This window comes from Panthera uncia, assembly GCF_023721935.1.
Source record: "Panthera uncia isolate 11264 chromosome B2 unlocalized genomic scaffold, Puncia_PCG_1.0 HiC_scaffold_24, whole genome shotgun sequence".
Taxonomy (NCBI): domain Eukaryota; kingdom Metazoa; phylum Chordata; class Mammalia; order Carnivora; family Felidae; genus Panthera; species Panthera uncia.
Window position 1 is genome coordinate 11,892,044 of NW_026057580.1, and position 19,461 is coordinate 11,911,504.

At 42.0% G+C, this 19,461-nt stretch overlaps 1 protein-coding gene across 2 annotated transcripts in view; it reads right to left on the reverse strand.

The window, feature by feature from the left end:
• Nucleotides 1–16,061, reverse strand: part of ZNF318 (zinc finger protein 318) — a 33,629-nt gene extending 17,568 nt beyond the window's left edge. The window contains exons 1-5 of one of the 2 annotated variants that reach the window (XM_049653717.1): nucleotides 15,244–16,034; nucleotides 12,561–12,712; nucleotides 5,882–6,521; nucleotides 3,473–4,915; nucleotides 1,710–1,809 (exon numbers count right to left, since the gene is read on the reverse strand). In XM_049653717.1, the coding sequence (XP_049509674.1) occupies nucleotides 1,710–1,809; nucleotides 3,473–4,915; nucleotides 5,882–6,521; nucleotides 12,561–12,712; nucleotides 15,244–15,699 (2,791 nt within the window). In that variant the 5' untranslated portion in view covers nucleotides 15,700–16,034. Of the gene's footprint in view, nucleotides 1–1,709; nucleotides 1,810–3,472; nucleotides 4,916–5,881; nucleotides 6,522–12,560; nucleotides 12,713–15,243 lie in introns of both variants that reach the window. The other variant, XM_049653716.1, reaches the window with a different exon arrangement.
• Between the last annotated feature and the right edge of the window lie 3,400 nt (nucleotides 16,062–19,461).

A 19,461-nucleotide genomic window follows, 5' to 3' on the forward strand; every position in this document is an offset into this window, starting at 1 on the left:
AGGACCCTTTACCAGTACCTACACTGAGTGTTAGGTTTTGCCTCAGGTTCACCTAATGTTATCTCCTATTCCAAACAGAAGGTCCTCATGAAATAATCTTCACAGGATTAATAACTAAATTTCTTATCCATAAACAGTCCAAATCCAAACAGAAGAAAGTGTATCTTCTCTCACTCTCTATTATTCCAAGCTGTCATCAAGCTGTAATATTTAGAAGCCTTATTATGTTCTTTCCTCAGTGTGCATGTGAATTCCTAAAGGCACAGATGAAGAGATGGAATCAAGAGGCATCATGGAACATCTTTTTGTGCAAAAAATAAGGAAGTACTTAAAAAATGATGGAGACATATCAAAGGACACAGGAGACCCTTTAAGGGCTCCCACTGGCCAAATCTGGGGCAATTTTGGCATGAAAATAAATGACAATATATAATTATAACTTGTTAAATGAAGAATCCATGACTTCACACCAATATAAATGACCAAGAGATGGGAGAGGAGGGATGGGTAGGAAGCTCTTCATCCTAGTAGAAAGCCAACTAATAAAGGTAGAAGGAATAATGAGATTAGAAAATCACTATTTAACAACCATCATAACAAATGATTTAGGCAAGAATCACCAATGAATGCTCAACTAGTGAGAGGAAATTTGAGGACTGACTAAACATTTACACAGTCTAGAAGTATCTCTCCTATAAGTTACTAATTATAAAGGGTAAAATAATAACTTTGCAGCAAAGAAATTCCTGAAGACACCATCTTAAGCAAGTGATCAAAGTTGATATCACCAGTAATGGGACAAACTAATAATGATACAAACTCAGCATCACTTCTGTGATGCTCTTGTCAAAAATGCATAACCTAAATTTAATCATAAGGAAACATCAGACAAACCAAAATTAAAGGACATTCTATAAATATGTGACTTCTTTTCTACAATGTCAATGTCATGAACTATAAAGATCCAGGAAATGTTATAAAAAAAAAAAAAAAAAAGAGTGAAAGAAATGACAACTGAATGCAACGTATAATTTTCCATTTTCTTTTGCTTTAGGGCATTATTAGGACAGCTAGTGAAATATAAATAAGATCCGTAGACTAGTAGTACACTATGGTTAATTTCCTAATTTTGGTAAGTGTACTATGGTTATACAAATGAATGCTTTATTGTTAGGAGATACACAATGAAGTATTTAGGAGTTAAAGGAGTATCATATATAAAACTTAAAGAATTCAGGAAAAATCACACACATACACAGATTGAGAGGAAAAAAAGGATATAGAAAATATGATAAAATGCTCATAATCATGGAGAATATCTGAGAATTTTTCAACTATTACTGCAACTTTTTATGAGTCTAATTAAGCCAAATTTTTTAACGTTTATTTATTTTTGAGACAGAGAGAGACAGAGCATGAACGGGGGAGGGTCAGAGAGAGAGAGAGACACAGAATCTGAAACAGGCTCCAGGCTCTGAGCTGTCAGCACAGAGCCCGACGCGGGGCTCGAACCCACGGACCGCGAGATCATGACCCGAGCCAAAGTCGGCCGCTCAACCGACTGAGCCACGCAGGCGCCCCTAAGCCAAATTTTTTAAAAAGTGAGGCTTCAGATCACTGAACTTATCTGAGAGTCCCCACAGTTCTCCATTTGGGTCTCCTACTCAAGTTACTGCAAAAAGGCACTTCTGCACAGGAATGTCTGATACCTTGTTGTTTATGAAGCCGCTCCAATTCAGTCCTGAGGTAGTACATCTTTTTTTGGCGAGCTTCCCGGTCACTCTTTAGCTTTTCCCTCTCTTCAATAACCTGCAAAGTACATAATAGTGTCCTTCAGCCTCCATCATTCTCCTTTTTCTACTACTCTCTTCTGTAAGTCCTCCTGCCAGATGATACCTGAATCCAAGGACCCAAATGTCTACACAGAGAAGTTCTGACTTTATAGCAAAGTTGGTATTTCATTCTGATCCAAATTCCAGAGTAGAATTATCCTTTTCAGAACTACATTGCCCAGAAAGCATTATTTTTATGCAGGAAGCACTGTACTATTAATGTTAACCTAAAGGCACTGACAGCAACTATTAGACAGTGGTTCTGAGCTCAAAGGGAACCATCAAGAAGTGAACTAATGAGTGTTACAGGTGACACATTGTGTTAGTTGCATTACATACATCAATTTATTTAATCCTCATGACATTATCCTTGTTTTACAGTAAGAAAACTGAGGTTGTGAAAGATAAAGTAACATATCCAAGGTCATACAGTAAGAAGATTTAAAATCCAGGTATATTAGATAGATAGATAGATAGATAGATAAAATCCATGTATATATAGCCTAAAGCACACATTTCAACTGTTATTACTACTAGTTGATGGAAAAAACAAATACAGTTTGTATATAATGGACTAGTGTGGAAAACCTGTATATTATCAGCCCTGACTTAAGTGCTAGGTTCTTGAAGGGGAAGTAAAAGGAAAGCACTCAATCTCCAAACAGTGTCTGTACAGTCTCAGGTTTTGTCTATATTGAACCTTTCCCTCCTCTTTTCCAAAAGACTTCAACAGAACAAAAGACTGAAGCTCAGAGTATCTAAATGCAATAAAAAATTAAGAGGTGATTTTTGTTTTCTCAAGAATCAGCTAAATTTCTTTTAAACTGGAAAAAAATTGACCCTCTAATTTTTCCTTTCCTTCTTTTTCTTTAGGTTTTAATTACTTTATTAGCAAACCAAATTTAATATATTACATTTTTACGCTCCTAAACAAAGTGAGTCATTAGTTACTAAGGACCTTTACGTTAAGAATACACATTAATTTTTCCATTTGAAATTCTGCTATTCTGTATTCCTCATCCCTAATTTTTACCTGCTGTTTTAAAATATGTAGAATTATTACATCATTACCCCAGCCAGTTCCCTTCCTGTACCTGAGAACCCAATGAACTTTGTAGTATAAAAACTACTGTTTTTTTTAAGTGTCAAAAAATATGTTGTATTCTTGGACTCTAAAACAAACCAGAAAAAGCAAAGCTGATTTTTTAATTACCAAGCAACAACCAGGTATTAGCTTTTAACCCACATAATCACTACAGGAAATGGATCCAAAATTCACTAAGATGAAAACACATTTACCGATCGTCCTTCACCCAATCCAATTTTGGTTCCTCACACCCTGACGAGGTCATATTGAAAACTTCAAGGCTCTCAACTCCTACCCATAGTATTCTAAGGCCAATAATTCTGATAGAGAAATAAACTTAAAAAAGTCAAGAAATCACAGTGGGACCTAGGGCTAGAATTTAGTTTAGTCCTAATAAGAAAATGTGAGAAAAACAGAGGGAGTATATACATTACTTAGAGTGAGGACAGCAGCCTCCAAAAACTTAAAAGGGCCTTACATCCTCTGAAAGGCAAATACCAATTTATGTTAAAATAGAAGACTCAGGCACAGGATGCCCAAAGCTAATATTCACCTTCTGCTTCTGGGAAGCACGGTTCTTCTCATCAGAGATCTTCTCCGGATTATATCTTATGAGTGATGGGATGGACACCTGGACAGGCACTTGAGCAGTAGGAATTGAGCCTAGCACTGACTCCTCCTGCTTGGGCTCATCAGGAGTCACAGTGGGGATCACACGGAGATTGGGACGGCTACGAGTAGGCTGTTTGGTAACTGGCATTACCCTGTGTGGTTCAGGTAGAGAGTGGTTTGATGGTTGAGAGGCAGGGTACATGGGCCACCTGGAGGCTGCATATGCCATGTAGTGCCTATAGGCATCAAAGGAAGCAGGGGGAATGGCAGGTCCCTGATAGTTAGGAGGTATCCGAGCTGCAGCAAACTGAGAGGCCCTTGGCATATGAAACTGTGATAAAGAAGCAGGATGTGGAAGTCTAATTGGGGCAGATGGGGCTGATGGTAACATGCATCTGACTGCCACAGATGACTGAAATCCACTGCCAACCACCTCTGGTCCTGCAATATGACCCACTGAATGGTCAGACTTTAGGAATGGGGGGCTGTTTTTTGTGAGCAGGTAAGGGTCTACAGGGGAGACTGGATGTGGATGGGACACCTCTGGGGAGTGGGTATTGCTATGGTGTGCCTCTCTGCTCTCCAGTCTGTGAGGCTCTGCGGAATGCCGATCAGCTGAGAAATGGTGGTCAACTGAGGAACAGCGTTCTGCTGAAAAGTGCCGGTCAACTGATGGACGGCGGTCAGCAGAGGAACGTGATGGTTTCTTGCCATGAAGTCGTTCCTGAGTGCGTGCGGCCAGTTTACTAATCTCGGCTACCCCAATATCCAGCCCTATGGTCTTGAGCAAGTCATGAATCTTGGCATATTCTGGATTGGTGTCTTCTATTGATTCTAGTTTTACAGCTGGAGCTGAAGAGGGCAGGGAGCTTGCCTTCTGTCTCATGACTTCATTCTCAGAGCTCCCAAGGGGCTTTGGTGGAGATTCTGCCTTTAAATCCTCTTCTTCGTCCCCATAGAGAAATTTCTCCTCATCCTCAATGTCAGGGAAACTACGGCGCCTTTTTTCCTGTGTACTGGTAGAATCTGCCAACATGCTCAAAATGCGGGAAAAACCACTGCCATCCTGGCTAGCTCTCTCATGGGGCAGCAAGAAGTCTGTGTGTCGTTCAGGCCCCTCAGGCTTCATATTCAATTTTTCCTTGTGGCACAGAAAACTTCCAAACTTCTCTGTGAGAGGACTGTTGTCTTTGGGCATCCCAGGGAGGGGACCCCATTGATAGAGGTTGCCCTGAGGTTCTTTCAAGGTAGTCTCTACCATAGTCCCCTTGTTTTCAATCTCTGAGGCAAAAGCAGCAATAGCACCACTTAGTGGAAGAGATGGGTGACCAGAGTAGACAGGGTGATCCTGGCTGGGGCTGGTATTGCTGGAAAAACTCTCAAGCTGTAAAGACAGACACAACTGATTTAGCCTCTATGTAGAATCTCAGAAAACTAGTAATTGAGACAAATACTTAAATAGTTGGTTCTTCTTGAATAAATAGGGGGATGCTAAGTATGAATGAAAGGGAGGTACAGTATCCTTAGGCAGGTTCAAGATTTGGGTCTCCGTCTGTCCAGATGCTTCTGCTGTAGCAAGGGGGAACAGGAAATAAAGTAGATTGGCATGAATCTTTACTTTTGCCCATTTCTTGTACTCCTTACCAAGCAATACGAATTCAAAAGGATTTTAGAGATATACTCTAGCTTGTTTCTTTTCTATGGGTCCCTCAAAGGGGAGGGGGGGAAACATATAAAAGTGGAGCCACTTTGAAGTGAGATTAGGAAACTCTGAAACCTAACTGATCAACCTCCCCTTGCTTCCTTACATGCCCTTAGGTACTTCTTCAGAAACTTTTAGCTCCTAGGAGAATAGCTAAAAACTAGCGTTCATGCTTGACCACCTTTTCAAAGATGAGGAAAAAACATCAGGGCCCAGTAACTTGTCTAAAAATCACACAGCAAGTAGTGGCAGCGGAATCAGAATCAGAATCACCTGGTTTCTGGTCTAGTGCCTAGTGTCTACTCATAAATCTTTTCTCTAAAGAGAAATGAGGAAAATTCAGATCGTCTACTCTCTTTGCCCTCCAAGCTTCACTTCCAAGAAACCCATATTCAAAGATTCCTTGAGGGCTATCCAATTTAGAGAAAAAAACTTTCAATAAATACTCTCCAAAATGTTTACTTAGCCTAATATATGACAATAGAAGCCCTCTACTGATGCATTATGAGGCCTACAGTTTACTCTGGAGAATCTTGGAAGATACTATATTACAAAGATACCATTAGGGACACAACCCTCAGGAAAGTAACCGAGTTTTAAGATATTAGAGGGACTAGCAAGAGATTCTAGAAGAAATGCAGCAGAGACCTGAATGGAAGGCTCCATGTCCACCTCAATCCGTTTCTTCAGAATTGACTTCTTGGGCATAGCGGATACTTCCTCAGGGCGATGTAAAGAATACCCTGGCTCTGATGTTGTTAGGACACCTGATAGTCCAGGAATAGAACAGCTAGTGTCACCACCATCAACTCCCACTAGCTCCTGACTCAAGCTCCTACTTCGTTCTTCCTCTTCTTCTCGTTTTCGCCTGGCAAGGTCCAGCTCTCGAAACTCAGGATCTAGAAACCTAGGGCTTGGGCTTCGTCTACGCTGTCGATAGTTGCGGGTCCCTGATGAAAAACCTGAGTGATCACCGCCCATGCCATGTATCTTCTCTGTGTCATCATAACGGGGCCGTTTGGCCTCCCGGCTCCTTTCCTCAGGTCGTACAGAGTAGGAGCCTTTGAGTTTATCTCTATTCCGCTCTGTTCCCCGCAACAGCTCATCATGACAACTGATATGGGGACTATAATCAGAACGATGCAAGAAAGTTTCTCTTGTCCGGTAGTCCTCATCAAGTTGTCCCAAGAAGGGACTGAGAGGTCCCTCCTCCCGAGAAATATATCGTTCAAGACCTCGAGAGCACTGGGAACTTCGAGTGAAGACTGAATCATCAGTCAGGTCATCCCTGAGGAAAGAGACAAGCATCAGTGAATACAATGGACTTGGAAAGAGCAAGAGCAAATAAGCCTCTAAGAGGCTGACATTCAGCAAGGGGGCTACAGATTGCTTAGGACAAAAGACAAAAATCATGAAATCCAAGAACAAATCTATGGAACATTTCTTCTCCCTTTCCCCTGGGCACAAGCAGCTTCAATCTCTAACCAAAGGGAACTATTACTATCTATCTAGACAGAACTTTTAGGCTAATCTCTTTGACTAGACTTTGGGGATGCAGAATATCACGAGAGGGTCTGGGAGATGTGAAAACATCGCTACCAGACTACAAAAAGTGTGGGTTACACAATTCCACGCTAGTTTAAATTCTAGCTCTTTGCTATCAAAAGTGTGGTCTCAATTAGCAGCATGAGTATTACCTAGGAACTTTTTAGAAATGTGGATCTCAAGCTCCATCCAGGCCTACTGATTCAGAAACTGCATTATTTTAACAAGAGCTTCAGATGATTTGTATGCACTTTTAAATGTGAGAGATGGGAGCACCTGGCTGGGTGGCTAGGTCAGTTAAGCATCCAACTCTTGATTTTGGCTCAGGTCATGATCTCACGGTTCGTGAGATCAAGCCCTGCACTGGCTCTGGTGCTGGGTGGGGTGCCTGCTTAAGATTCTCTCTCTTCCTCTCCCTCTGCAACCCCCTCTCAAAAAAATTAATCCATAAATGAAATGTGAGAAATATCAGGCCAGGTCAATAATTTTCAAGCTGTGTTCTACAGAGACTCTTAAGAGTGCTTAGGAGATGCCTAAAGGAAGGACATGCTAAGAAAGCAGAGCCTGCATGGCTCTGGGCCTTCCACCTCACTGAAATCATACTGGCCCCAACTTTTACTGTTTGTAATGTAAAGTTCTGTATAATATACCATTTGGAAAAGAAGTATTTCACTGTGGGGAAGATTTTTTTTTTAAACTACTGAGCTACCTAATTGGCACGATTTTCTCACAAGTTTTAGAAGATTCTCCAATGCTCTGTTTTGCTAGGTCACATATTAAAAACCATAAAATCCATTTACAGCCTGTTTTGTTCTCTCTTTTCTACTTTGCTTGGATATCCACAAGCACTCTGCTCATCCTGGGTCTATGAAAGAGTATGGAATGATTTGGCTCACTATATATTTTTATTTTCATAGAAATAAAATGGTCTTTAAAAAAAAAGAAATAAAATGGTCTTGGACCTTTGTGGCACAAAGATAAAAATATAGGATGGGACACCTGTCCTTTCAGCTCAGAGATCTTTATCACACAAAATAGCCCTAATCTTTTTGGGTACTATGGTCACAGAGTTTCTACTGTCCAAAAAAGAAAATTTCTGACTCAATCATAGATAGAAATAAAGATCCTCCAGCACTCTAACTTTTAAGTAATCTGAATGAAACATTTACATGTCATGGCACCTGGGTGGCTCAGTTGGTTAAGCATCCAACTCTTGATTTCGGCTCAGGTCATGGTCTCACAGTTCATGACCTCAAGCCCTGCATTGGGCACTGTGCTGACAGTGCAGAGCTTGCTTGGGATTCTCTGTCTTGCTTTCTCTCACCATCCACCCCCCGCCAACTCCTGCTTGCACGTGTGCTCTCAAAAATAAACATTTTTAAAAAATTTATGTGTCATTCACACTCCACTCACATTGGTGTTTTCTAGTTTCTAGTATGTACTTTTGTGTTTTGTAGAGTTTCTGAGAAATAACTTTTCTTTGATTTTGTTTTTTTTTAGTTGCTTTCTCTGGGACTGAGCAGAACATCAAAGAGTTGCCTTTTCTAGAACTTTGTTCAAAGTTGTAGACCTGGGTAACAGCTATAAATAATTTTACGAAAGACTATCATAGATAAACTTTATCACTTCCAATAAAAGAATGCCACCCATGAGAATCCAGGTTCCTGTTACCCACCTCCTCCCCAAGAATCTGGGGAATTTTGAGGTCTCGATATAGTAGGAAATAAATAAAATAGGAAAAAATGGGAATGAACCAAGGATGATCTCTGAAATCAAACATAACTAGAGTAATATATTTTACTCTATAGGTTTGTCAGCCATGAACACGCCTATTTCCAGGGAGGAAATGTCCATGAGCCACTCTATTACTACAACACCATCTACCATAAAAAAGTCTCTGACTGTATTAGTGTAGAGGAAAAAACACAGGCTCCATGGGGAGTGGCAAATTCATCCATACTTCCATGTTCAGCTCCCCACTAGAACTATTACATATCACCACCAAATGGCATACTAGCTCAAGATCTAATCTAGCACTAAATATAAAGAAGCTAGAAATAATGAGATGACTCCCAGACAGTATCAATCCAGACTTGTAACCTTCAGCAAAAGAAGGCAAAAACAACACAATGAAAAAAGGTATGTTAACAGTTAAAAGAATAAACTATCATATGTATATCATGCATATATATCATGCAATACAGAAATCATTGATTTCTATACAGGCAGAAATCAAGATGCTTATTAGAAGCTCATGTCTTCCTTCCCCAGGTCTCCCAAAGGATAAGAGAAAGAACTGGCTACGGTAAAAGTGAGCCCTAAAAAGGGTCCCATCCTCTGTAGCTTAGAATAGTCCAGGGACAGACTCTCTCTGAAAGTTTTAGTTAAGTCCCACTCTTTTCTAAGGTTTTAAATAGTGTATAAGGTCTATCTACTTTAAAAACTGACAGGGTGCCTAGGTGGCTCAGCCAGTTAAGCATCCGACTTTGGCTCAGGTCATGATCTCATGGTTTGTGAGTTCGAGCCCCTCATCAGGCTCTCTACTGACAGTGCATAGCCTGCCTGGGATTCTCACTTTCTCTCTCACTCAAAAATGAATAAATAAACTTTAAAAATAAATAAATAAGTAATTGATTGTTGGATTGCTGGATGGGTACATGGGGGTTCACTATATTATTCTACTTTTTTTTTTTTTTTAAGCTACTCATGCATTGGTCAGCATCTCATCTAGCAAGTAGATGGGAGCTCCCTCTCTGTACTTCTGTATTTATGAATTGCATTAAACAAGTAAAAAAACATATAACATATACCCACATAAAACTTTGTACACCAATGTTCACAGCAGCATTATTCACAATAGCCAAATAGTGGAAACAACCCAAATTTATCCATCCAATCATCTCTGATGAATGGATAAACAAACACATACAATGACATATTATTGGTAACAAAAAGAAATGAAGTACTATTATATGCTACAACATGAATGAATCTTGAAAACATTATGCTAAGTGAAAGAGGCTAGTCACAAAGGACCATATATTGTATGATTCTATTTATATGAAATGTCCAGAACAGGCAAATCTAGACAGAAAACAGATTAGCGGTAACTATCGCATGGGGGGGGGGGGGTTACTAATAGCTAAGAGTGCAGGTAATAAAACTTTTCTAAAATTAATCATAGTAGTGGATGCACAACTCTGTGAACTCAGTGACTAAAAGTCACTGAACTGCACACATTTTTTTTTCTTTAAATAGGTTCCATGCCCAGCATGGAGCCCAGTGCAGGGCCTAAACTCACAACCCTGAGCTCAAGACCTGAGCGGAGATCAACAGTTGGGTGCTTAACAGACTGAGCCATCCAGTCACCCCTGAACCATACACTTTAAATGGGTGAATTTTACGGTATGTGAATTATGGCTCAATAAAGCTGTTAAAAAATGTATATGATTAAGAAAAAGAAGAAGAAAAAAGACCCTGTAGAGTCCAAACTTCCCATTCTTCTGCTGATTCCCTAAAATGCCTGAAGAAAGCTCTTTGCTTCTGTCTTTTCCCTAAGGCAAATCAGAAAGAAAAAATTCTGCTCCTTCAACCTAAGTCAGGGCAAGGAAGAGTTAAGATAAGAATTTTGTGAATGGAACGTGCAGACTACTTTGTTAACAGGGTAAACTGAACTCACAGCCACAAGTCTTTAGAAGCTTACATTAGAGCACGTGCGCTCTCTCTCTCTCTCTCAAAATAAATAAACTTTACAAAAAAAAAAAAATAAATAAGGGAAGAGAAAGATTATCAGGGTCCCAGGAAAAGTTTATTTTTAAAAATTTTAAGTAATCTCTACACCCACAACCTGGGGTTCGAACTTAACACCCCCAGGAACGAGAGTCCCTGGGAATAAAAGTGGCATGCCCTAGTGACTTAGCTAACCACGTATCGCCAGGAAAAAAATGTAAAGCACCTACATACAAAGGATGGAAATGGCCTGTTTCATTAGCTGAACTGGATACACTGTCAGGAGACATCATGAGAACGCCAGTGGTCCTATGGCCTGGTATTACTGGACAGTAATTATCCACACAAACCATATAGAGAAAAAATACAGGGGACAAAACAATATAAAGAATGGATTGCTACCTCCTTTTATTATTATTTTTTTCCTTAAGTAATCTCTATGCCCAATGTGGGGCTTGAACTCACGACCCCAAGATCAAGAGTTGCATGCTCTACCAACTGAGGCGCCCCTGATAGCTCCTTTTAGAACCTTAGTCTCATTTTCTCTAAAACAGACTTGTCTCTCTGAAACACATGATTCTGGGAAGACAATTACTATCCCAAACTCCCTAAAAGGCAATTTTTAATTTTTACAACTTAAAAACGGACAATTCACTATCTGAAGCACAAGTGCATAACGAAGCTTATAGAAAGGGGAGGTGACAAGAGGAAATGCTATAGTTATCTCAAAACCTTAACAAGGAAGGAAGAGAGTCACACCTGGCACCACCTACTCAATCGTTTCCCAAAATAGAAGTAGCCAGAAGGGGAAGGGCTTTTGCCTCAATTAAGGGATATAGTCACATAACTTAAAGCCCTATGTTCAGAAGTTTCTTTTTTTTAATATATTTTTTAATGTTTTTAGTTTTTTTTGAGAGAGAGATAGAGCATGAGTGGGGGAGGGGCATAGAGAGAGGAGACAGAATCTGAAGCAGGCTCCAGGCTCTGAGCTGTCAGCACAGAGCCAGACGGGGGACTCAAACTCGTGAATCACAAAATCACGACCTGAGCCCAAGTCGGATGCTTAACCTACTGAGCCACCCAGGTGCCCCAGAAATTGCTGTCATATGACACACAACTCTCCTGCCTTGGTCTGCCACATCAAATTGCCACTGGAGCTTTGAAGTAAATATCACCAAAGAGTAACACTGGTCTTCAGACTTCCTGCCCAGCTGTCCCCCACCTGTCTGCCTATGCTCAGTGTACCACTACATGGACAGTCTCAGTTTGAAAGAATATTACATTGACTTGTTGCTACTGCTAATCATTTGTGAAAACTCCCAATATGCTGGGCAGATACCACAACAGACATGGTTCCCAGCTCTCAGAAAGCACTTTCCCTGTACTCCCATTCTTATTTATTTACTTTTGTGAGGTGAAAAACACCTAAGGTGATTAGTTAACTTCCCACGTGGTGAGGTTCCTAATACCTAAGATCTACATTTAATACTCTGTGGAGTGTATTTGTCTGCCCTCAGCATTCAATAGTTGTAAAAACTGAAATTAAACATTTTTAAAGAGCTTTAACTTTTCTACTAACGCTTAATATACTTTATACTGAATTTAGATACATGTTAGATATGAATTTATCTAAAACCTTTCTGAATCTATATTTCAGCCTGACCAAGCTGAAAACGCCATTTAAAAAAGATTTCCTATTTTGTCCAGAACTTTCTTTTGTAGAAAGGATCCTAGTTCCAGTATTTTAGAATCCTTACCATCTCAATTGTTTACGTTTATGTCCTGTCTATGTCCCCTCAGCCTTCCCCTTTCTAGATGGACCAGGATGACATTCTAAATTAAAGTCTTTTCTTCTATGTAATTCTTTCAGCAACAGAGTCTACGTCAATACACTCTTCCCACTTAGAAAGCCTTTTCCAATGCTATACTTTGTACTGGACACAAGGTGTAACTTCAGTGCTGGCACCACTCTTTCAAATACATTATTCAGAAAAAAGCAACTTTTCTAGCTTCAAGCACTATTATAGTGTGCCCTACCCCAAATGAAGCCTACCTGTCCACGTCCTCCAGATTATCCACTGGTGACCCCAGTCGATCACTAAGCCGCCGCCGTTCTGGTATGCCAACACAGAAATGGTCATTGCCAACAGTGATTCTTAAGCTCTGTTCCAAAGAAGAGTCAGAACGCAGACCAGGAGAGCGTCTCTACAAAAGTAAAAGATAATGTAATATTCTATAGGATCAAGACATCCCTATACCCAAAAATGTACTCCTCGGAGGTCATAAAATTGTCACCCAAAAAGGAGAGAAATGACTATGGTAAGATACTATCCAAAAATAAAGCATATTTTTAAAAATTATCATTTTCTTAGATGAAAGACCACACTTCCAAGCCTCCCAATCAGAGACCTCTCATTCTTTCATTTACTAGTACTGGGCATGGGACTAAAAGAGTAAATCGAGTCTGTACTCAGAATCTATACATTTCTGGTGAAGTAAGCAAATAACAGGTTTTGTGTGTTTTTTAAAGTACTTCTGATAGCAGTAAGTGCTATAAAGTCATTAAAAAGTGATAATATGAAAGAGATTAGAGAAAAGGAACTACTTCAGATAGGATGGTTAAAGATGGCTTTTTCTGAGGTGATATTATTTAACCTGACCCTTGACTGATGAGATGTCAGCCTTGCAAACAGATGGAAGTATGTTTCTGGCAAAAAGAACAAGCTGTGGAATGAGCTTAGCATGTTCTGAGTAACAGAAAGACAGCCAGTGTGACTGTAGCAAAGTGACAGAAGACAGGAAATTTGGATTTTGTTCTTAGTGTAGTAATAAACCACAGAAGGAGTTCAAGCATTAGAGTGATATGATCTGACTACATTCTTCCTCCAGATGCTTGCATTGCTCCTACTCTCATCTCATTCAAGTCTTTATTGAAGTCACCTTCCCAAGCCTTCCTTGGCTACCCTATTAAAAATGATGAATTCCTTTCTGTTTTTGTTTTTACTTAGTACTTAATCCCATTTAATATGCCAAAATATTTTACTTCTCTTATTGCCTGACTCCCCCTGGTAGAATATAAGCTCTGTAAGGGCAGGGGTTTTTGACCGTTCACTGTTGTATCCCCAGTGCCCAGAACAGTGTCTAATATGGTAGATGTTGAATAAATACTTCTCAATTGTATAAAATGAAGATTAACAAAAATTATCTTGATTGCTAGGTACAGAATAAACTAGGTGGTAACAAGAATGGAATGTAAAGGAAACTAAGGCAATAATCCACTCAAAAGGCAATAGGGCTTAGACTAATGGCAGGTGGACAGTTTGGGGGATGTATCTTGGAGGCAGAGCTGACATGTTGACACATGGAGTGAATCTGACAGCTTAGACTTGGGAGAAGGGAAACCATCACTATTTCTGGCTGAGCAATGGGTGATGTCACTGACTTGAGAAGAAAAGCTTGGAGCATTGAAGAAAAGGGAGGCTGTGGGAACTAGTATTCAATTTTCTTTGCTTCCTCCGTAGAACTTCTTGCTTCCTCAGACTATAGCTGCTCAGCTGTGAAAATCTTAACATAGTGACAAGTCAATTCACCTAAGACCAGAGTACCTAGAGCACGTCAATACTCTTAGAGAGCAAGCAGAGAAAACAGAAACTTTGTCATGGGGTTTTTTAAAAAAAAATTGATGAACTGAAAATAAAAACAAATTCCAAAACACCAGTCCCAGGCCAGAGGCAGTTACGGTGAGAGGTCAATATTATGTCTAACCTTCTATCTTTTTTAAAAAAGATTTTATTTTTAAAGTAGTCTCTCCACCCAATGTGGGACTTGAACTCATGACCCTGAGATCAAGAGCCCTACTCTACAAACCCAGCCAGCCAGGTGCTCCTAAACTGAACTTCTTAATCTCATGTCCCATTCCTTTAGCAGGGAAACATAACTGTTAAAATTATGGATGGTGGGAACCGGGTACGCATGGACTGAATCACAGCTACACCACTTCTTAGTTGTATGACATTTTTTAAAGTTGCTCAAACCTCTCTGGAAACCTCAGCTATTCAATAAGGCAAAATTTTAACTTCCTCGCCTCAAAGGGTTGTGAGTGTTCAAAGGGAATGTGTAAATGAAGGTCGAAGCATAATCCTGCCACATAACTCAGTAAGTGGTGGTACTTATTAATGACTGTGGGTATGCACAGTTCATTTCGGAGTAGCGCCAATTTGCTAACAGTTTACACTCTAGGTGTCTTCGCTGATGAGGTTTAGGCAACCCTAACTGGCCACAAAGACATTTCAGCTTCTTTTCTAAGAAAAGATGCCACGGGGCAGCTCAGGTCTAAGGGGATACCAAACCACGCAACTCTGAGGGAAACATCGACTACTGAACAAGTACCAGGCACACAGTTTGGAGGACATTCCCCTCGCCCTGGCAAACTTTTCCGCATCTCACCCCAGAGTGAGACAAACAGCCTATTCCTGAAATGATGCACTGCCTCCCGAACCAGGCGCCCGTCTGGGTCCCGAGTCCGTTATTGTGTAAAGCGGCTCCCAGGGCTGAGGGGGAACCTCCAGGTTCGGACGTCGCCGAGGGAGCCCGAGGGGGGGGGGTGGAGGGCCTTCGATCCTGGGACTCTGGCCTGGAGGCCTTGGGGCGCCTGTGCTGCGGGCGTTTCTGAAAGCGGGAAGCCCGGGCGAGGGGGCTAGGGTATAGAGGGAGTCCCGGTCGAGGGGTGGGATTACCCGGCTGCCGCTGTCGCCTGGATGGTCTCCACGGCCGTCCCGGGCGAAGTCCGCGCGGGACTCCCCGCGGCTGCTGCCTCGGAAACCGGCCGGGCCCGGCGGGAAGAGTCGTCGTCCCCGCGGCGGCGACGGGGAGCCGCGACGCGCCCGCGGCGGGGAGGGGGAAACGCGACGACCCCGCGGCGGGGACGGCGAGGCCCGGCGGCCGCGGGGCGGGGACGGGGAGCCACGGCGACCCCGCTGCGGGGACGGCGAGGCCCGGCGGCCGCGGTGCCCTGAGGGCGAGCGGGGACGGCGAGCTGGGTTCCGAGACGAGGAGGAGCTGGAGGGCAGCGGCGAGGTGCGGCGAGCCGGGCCTGAGGAGGAGCCGGAGCTGCGGCCGGTGCGCGGGCCGCCCCCGCCGCTCTCTTTAGGCCGGTGCGAAGAGACGGAGGAGCGGGCGCCGCTGCGGTACATGGCTCCGGCAGCAGCAGCCACGGCGGCAGCTCCGACCGGGGGGCGCCCTGGACGCGGGGCCCCAGCGCGCCGCCGCAGCTGCAGCCACGGCCGCCACGCGCCGCCCCCGCAGCCGGAGCCGCCCCCTCCCCTCGGCCCCGCGCCGCCGCTGGGGCCGGCCGAGCGCGCGGCCGCTGCTGGCGGTTGGAAGCGCGAGCACGCGTCCGACACACCCCCCCGCCCTCCGGGGCTCCCCGCTCCTCCACTCAGGGAGCGGCCACAAGAGCCTGAAGTGGGGAGGAGCGCAGAAGCCCGAGCGAGGCAGGGCGAGGGGAGGGGAAGCGGACGCGCGACCTGCGCCCCGCACGCTCCGCCTCCGAACCTGCAAGATGGCGGCGGCTGAGCCTCCCACTTCCCCGTCCCCCGGCGACCACGTGACTTCGGGAGCCTCCGCGCAGTTAGGCCCGGGCGGAAGAGGGGATTAGAGGGAGCTGAACTGGCTTTTCTGGGGTTGCTCGAGGCGTAGGGTGACATCTGGTAGCATCTTCGCTCTTCTCCTGTCCCCCAACCCTGTTACTTTATGTGGGGACGATAAGTGGTTATAAGTGATGGGAATGTAAATAAACCCAAAACGTTAGGTATGGAGAAGGTTATGGCACGTAGTGACCACCAACGCCCCGGACCCCACAGAAGACGCATCATTTTACCTTCCATTTTATCTGATCTCTGTCGATTGAAGTTGGGGACGGAGAAATGCGGAATGGGGACGGGTTTGGGGGGCGAGAGTCAAACCCAAAGCAGACATCAGACTAAATTGTTCTATCAACCAAAATACTTACGGTCATGGGGAAGGTCTCATTGCCAAGGGGTCCATATCATGAGAGGAAGACTAGAGAGTTTTTTGAGCGATTCAGATCCTCCAATCTATGACCAGAATTTTCCTGGACACCTGACTGTAGTAGTCCCCAGGCTCAGGGCCTGCATACTTGATACAAAAGTCAAGAAGTCAACACATGAAAGAAGAAAAACCATGGTCAAAACAGAAAAAAAAGTTGACCTTAACCAAACTCTTCCAAACAAAACAACGCTTTGACAGTTTTCATCTATCAGCTAGAAACACAAAATGTGAAATTGGTATGAGAATTAGACTTCTGATTCGCAAGCAAAGGCAGAACAAAAATTTTAAACATAAAAGATTTCTATCTTCTAATTTATATATTACAACATTAAATTTAAAATATATCCAATTTCATGACATTTGCTTATATCATAGCTCTGTAAGAATAACTTTTTTACTAGTTAATTTCTCTTGCACTCAGCTTAGTTCCCTCCTTAACATTACAAGCTTGCTCCCAATAGGCATTTGAATTTTTGATTCCTGACTTTTGGGTTTCATGGCTTAAGGTCTTCATCATGTCAAGGTTATTAATGTATTCCGCATATTTTTTAACACTTGAATGATTTTGTTTTCCATATTTAGTTTATCTGGGATTTTACGTGTGAATTCCCCCATAATCAATTCATTAAGTTAAAATTTAAAATTACTTTTCACAGATAACCAATTTTGTTCAAAACATGAGTTGGGATTACCTGTATAGTGGGAAGTCAGAGTGAGGGAGTGAGTTACCCAGCTAATGAATGAACCTTGCCAAGTGTTCACCATCCACGACTCCGCCCATTTTGTTTTCTTTTAGTTGTGTAATTTAACAGTAAAGAGATTTTGTTAATGGGATTTCCTTGTGAAAAGAAAACAAAATATCAGTATTGATGATGGAAGTAAAAGAAAGTAAAGCAGTCTGAGAAAGCAATGGCTCTTAACCAGAATATATGAGTTATTCATATATTATTCGTTATTCATATTTCACATATTATTCATTATTATTCATGAATTCATATTATTCATTATTCTTATATTATATTATAACCATAATACATGAATGTAAGGTTTTTGTACAGTTTAGAACATATTTCATAATGTGTGCTGTGCAGTAGAGACCTCTACTCAGAGATTTGATTATACCAGCTAAGTAGCATAAAAGACTTGTCAGGTTGAAAATGGGGAAAATTCCTACTCAAACTATAACCTAAGGCCCGTTTTTTTTTCAATATATGAAATTTATTGTCAAATTGGTTTCCATACAACACCCAGTGCTCATCCCAAAAGGTGCCCTCCTCAATACCCATCACCCACCTTCCTCTCCCTCCCACCCCCCATCAACCCTCAGTTTGTTCTCAGTTTTTAAGAGTCTCTTATGCTTTGGCTCTATCCCACTCTAACCTCTTTTTTTTTTTTCCCTTCCCCTCCCCCATGGGTTTCTGTTAAGTTTCTCAGGATCCACATAAGAGTGAAAACATATGGTATCTGTCTTTCTCTGTATGGCTTATTTCACTTAGCATCACACTCTCCAGTTCCATCCACGTTGCTACAAAGGCCCATATTTCATTCTTTCTCATTGCTAAGGCCCGTTTTTTAAAACAATAAACTTTAAAACTGCCTCTGAACAGCAGACAGCCCAGGTAAAATATCATAAGAATGTATAACTGCTTCTATGTATGAAATGTCTCTGAGGTACAAGTCACAAGACACTTAAGCTTAAGTTGTCTTCCAGGAACTAAGAGGCCCACTTTCATCCAGTTCAGACAGGTCAAGACCTTCCTACTGGGCCCGCACAAATCTCCATAGGTGACATTTTGATGTCAAGGAGCCTGAAATCTCCACCCCCTAATCTTGTCAATACCCCATCTTTGAGCATATGATATATGAAGAAGCAAGATGATGGACTGTGCCTGCATAGATCAACAATTCCCTGACCTTTATCTCACCCTCTCTAGCTTCCAGTCATATCCCCCCACACTGTCCCTAAAATCCCATAAATACTCAAGAGACCTTTTTTTCAGGAAAGGTGATATGAGACCTGTTCTCCATCTCCACGCTTGGCTGCCTTGTGAATAAATTCCTTTCTCTGCCACATATCTGCAGGTCTCAGTGATTGGCTTTCTGTGCATAGGGCAAACTGAACTGGTTAGGTAACAACTGAAGGGTGACAGTCTATATAAGTTAAGTTGCCATATAAAATAGTCCAGAGAAGGGGTGCCTTGCTGGCTCAGTCAGTAGAGCACGTGACTCTCAATCTCAGACTTGTGAGTTCAAGCCCCCATATTGGGCATGGAGCCTACTTTAAAAAAATAAAATAGTCCAGGGAAGATGATTTTAGTCATCCCTGGGTTGGTGAGATTCAGAGATCTGGGAGACTTTAGCAGGGCTTATTGATAATCTGTGTTTCCTCTCATTTAGGGCACAAAGAAAAGGACATTTCCTTCCTTCTTTCAGAAAGGGGGTCACGTGACTATTTCTATCCACTATAGACTGAATGGAAGCACTTCCAGGCTCTATCAGGAAGGAATGGTTATAAGATTTCCATGCTCTTTCCTCCTTTGCTGTGGCAAATGAGGAAGCCACATGTTACAGATGGTACAACCTGTCAGCCTAGGTCCCTGAGTGACTGTGTAAAACAGAGTACCACCCCCAACCCTGAGTTGAACATACACTATGAGCATGAAATGAAGCTTTGTTGTGTAAAACACTGAGATTTTGAAGGATAATTTGCTACCACAGTACAACCTTGACGAATGTGACCATTATGAAAATGGTTTTTTGGTTATTTTGTTTTGCATCTGTATTGTCTGACTCTAAAAATTAAAAATCTATAAATTAAAAATTAAAAATTTATAAAAATTAAAAGTCTATAAAATTGTTTTAAAAAATAATTAAAAATCTGCCAG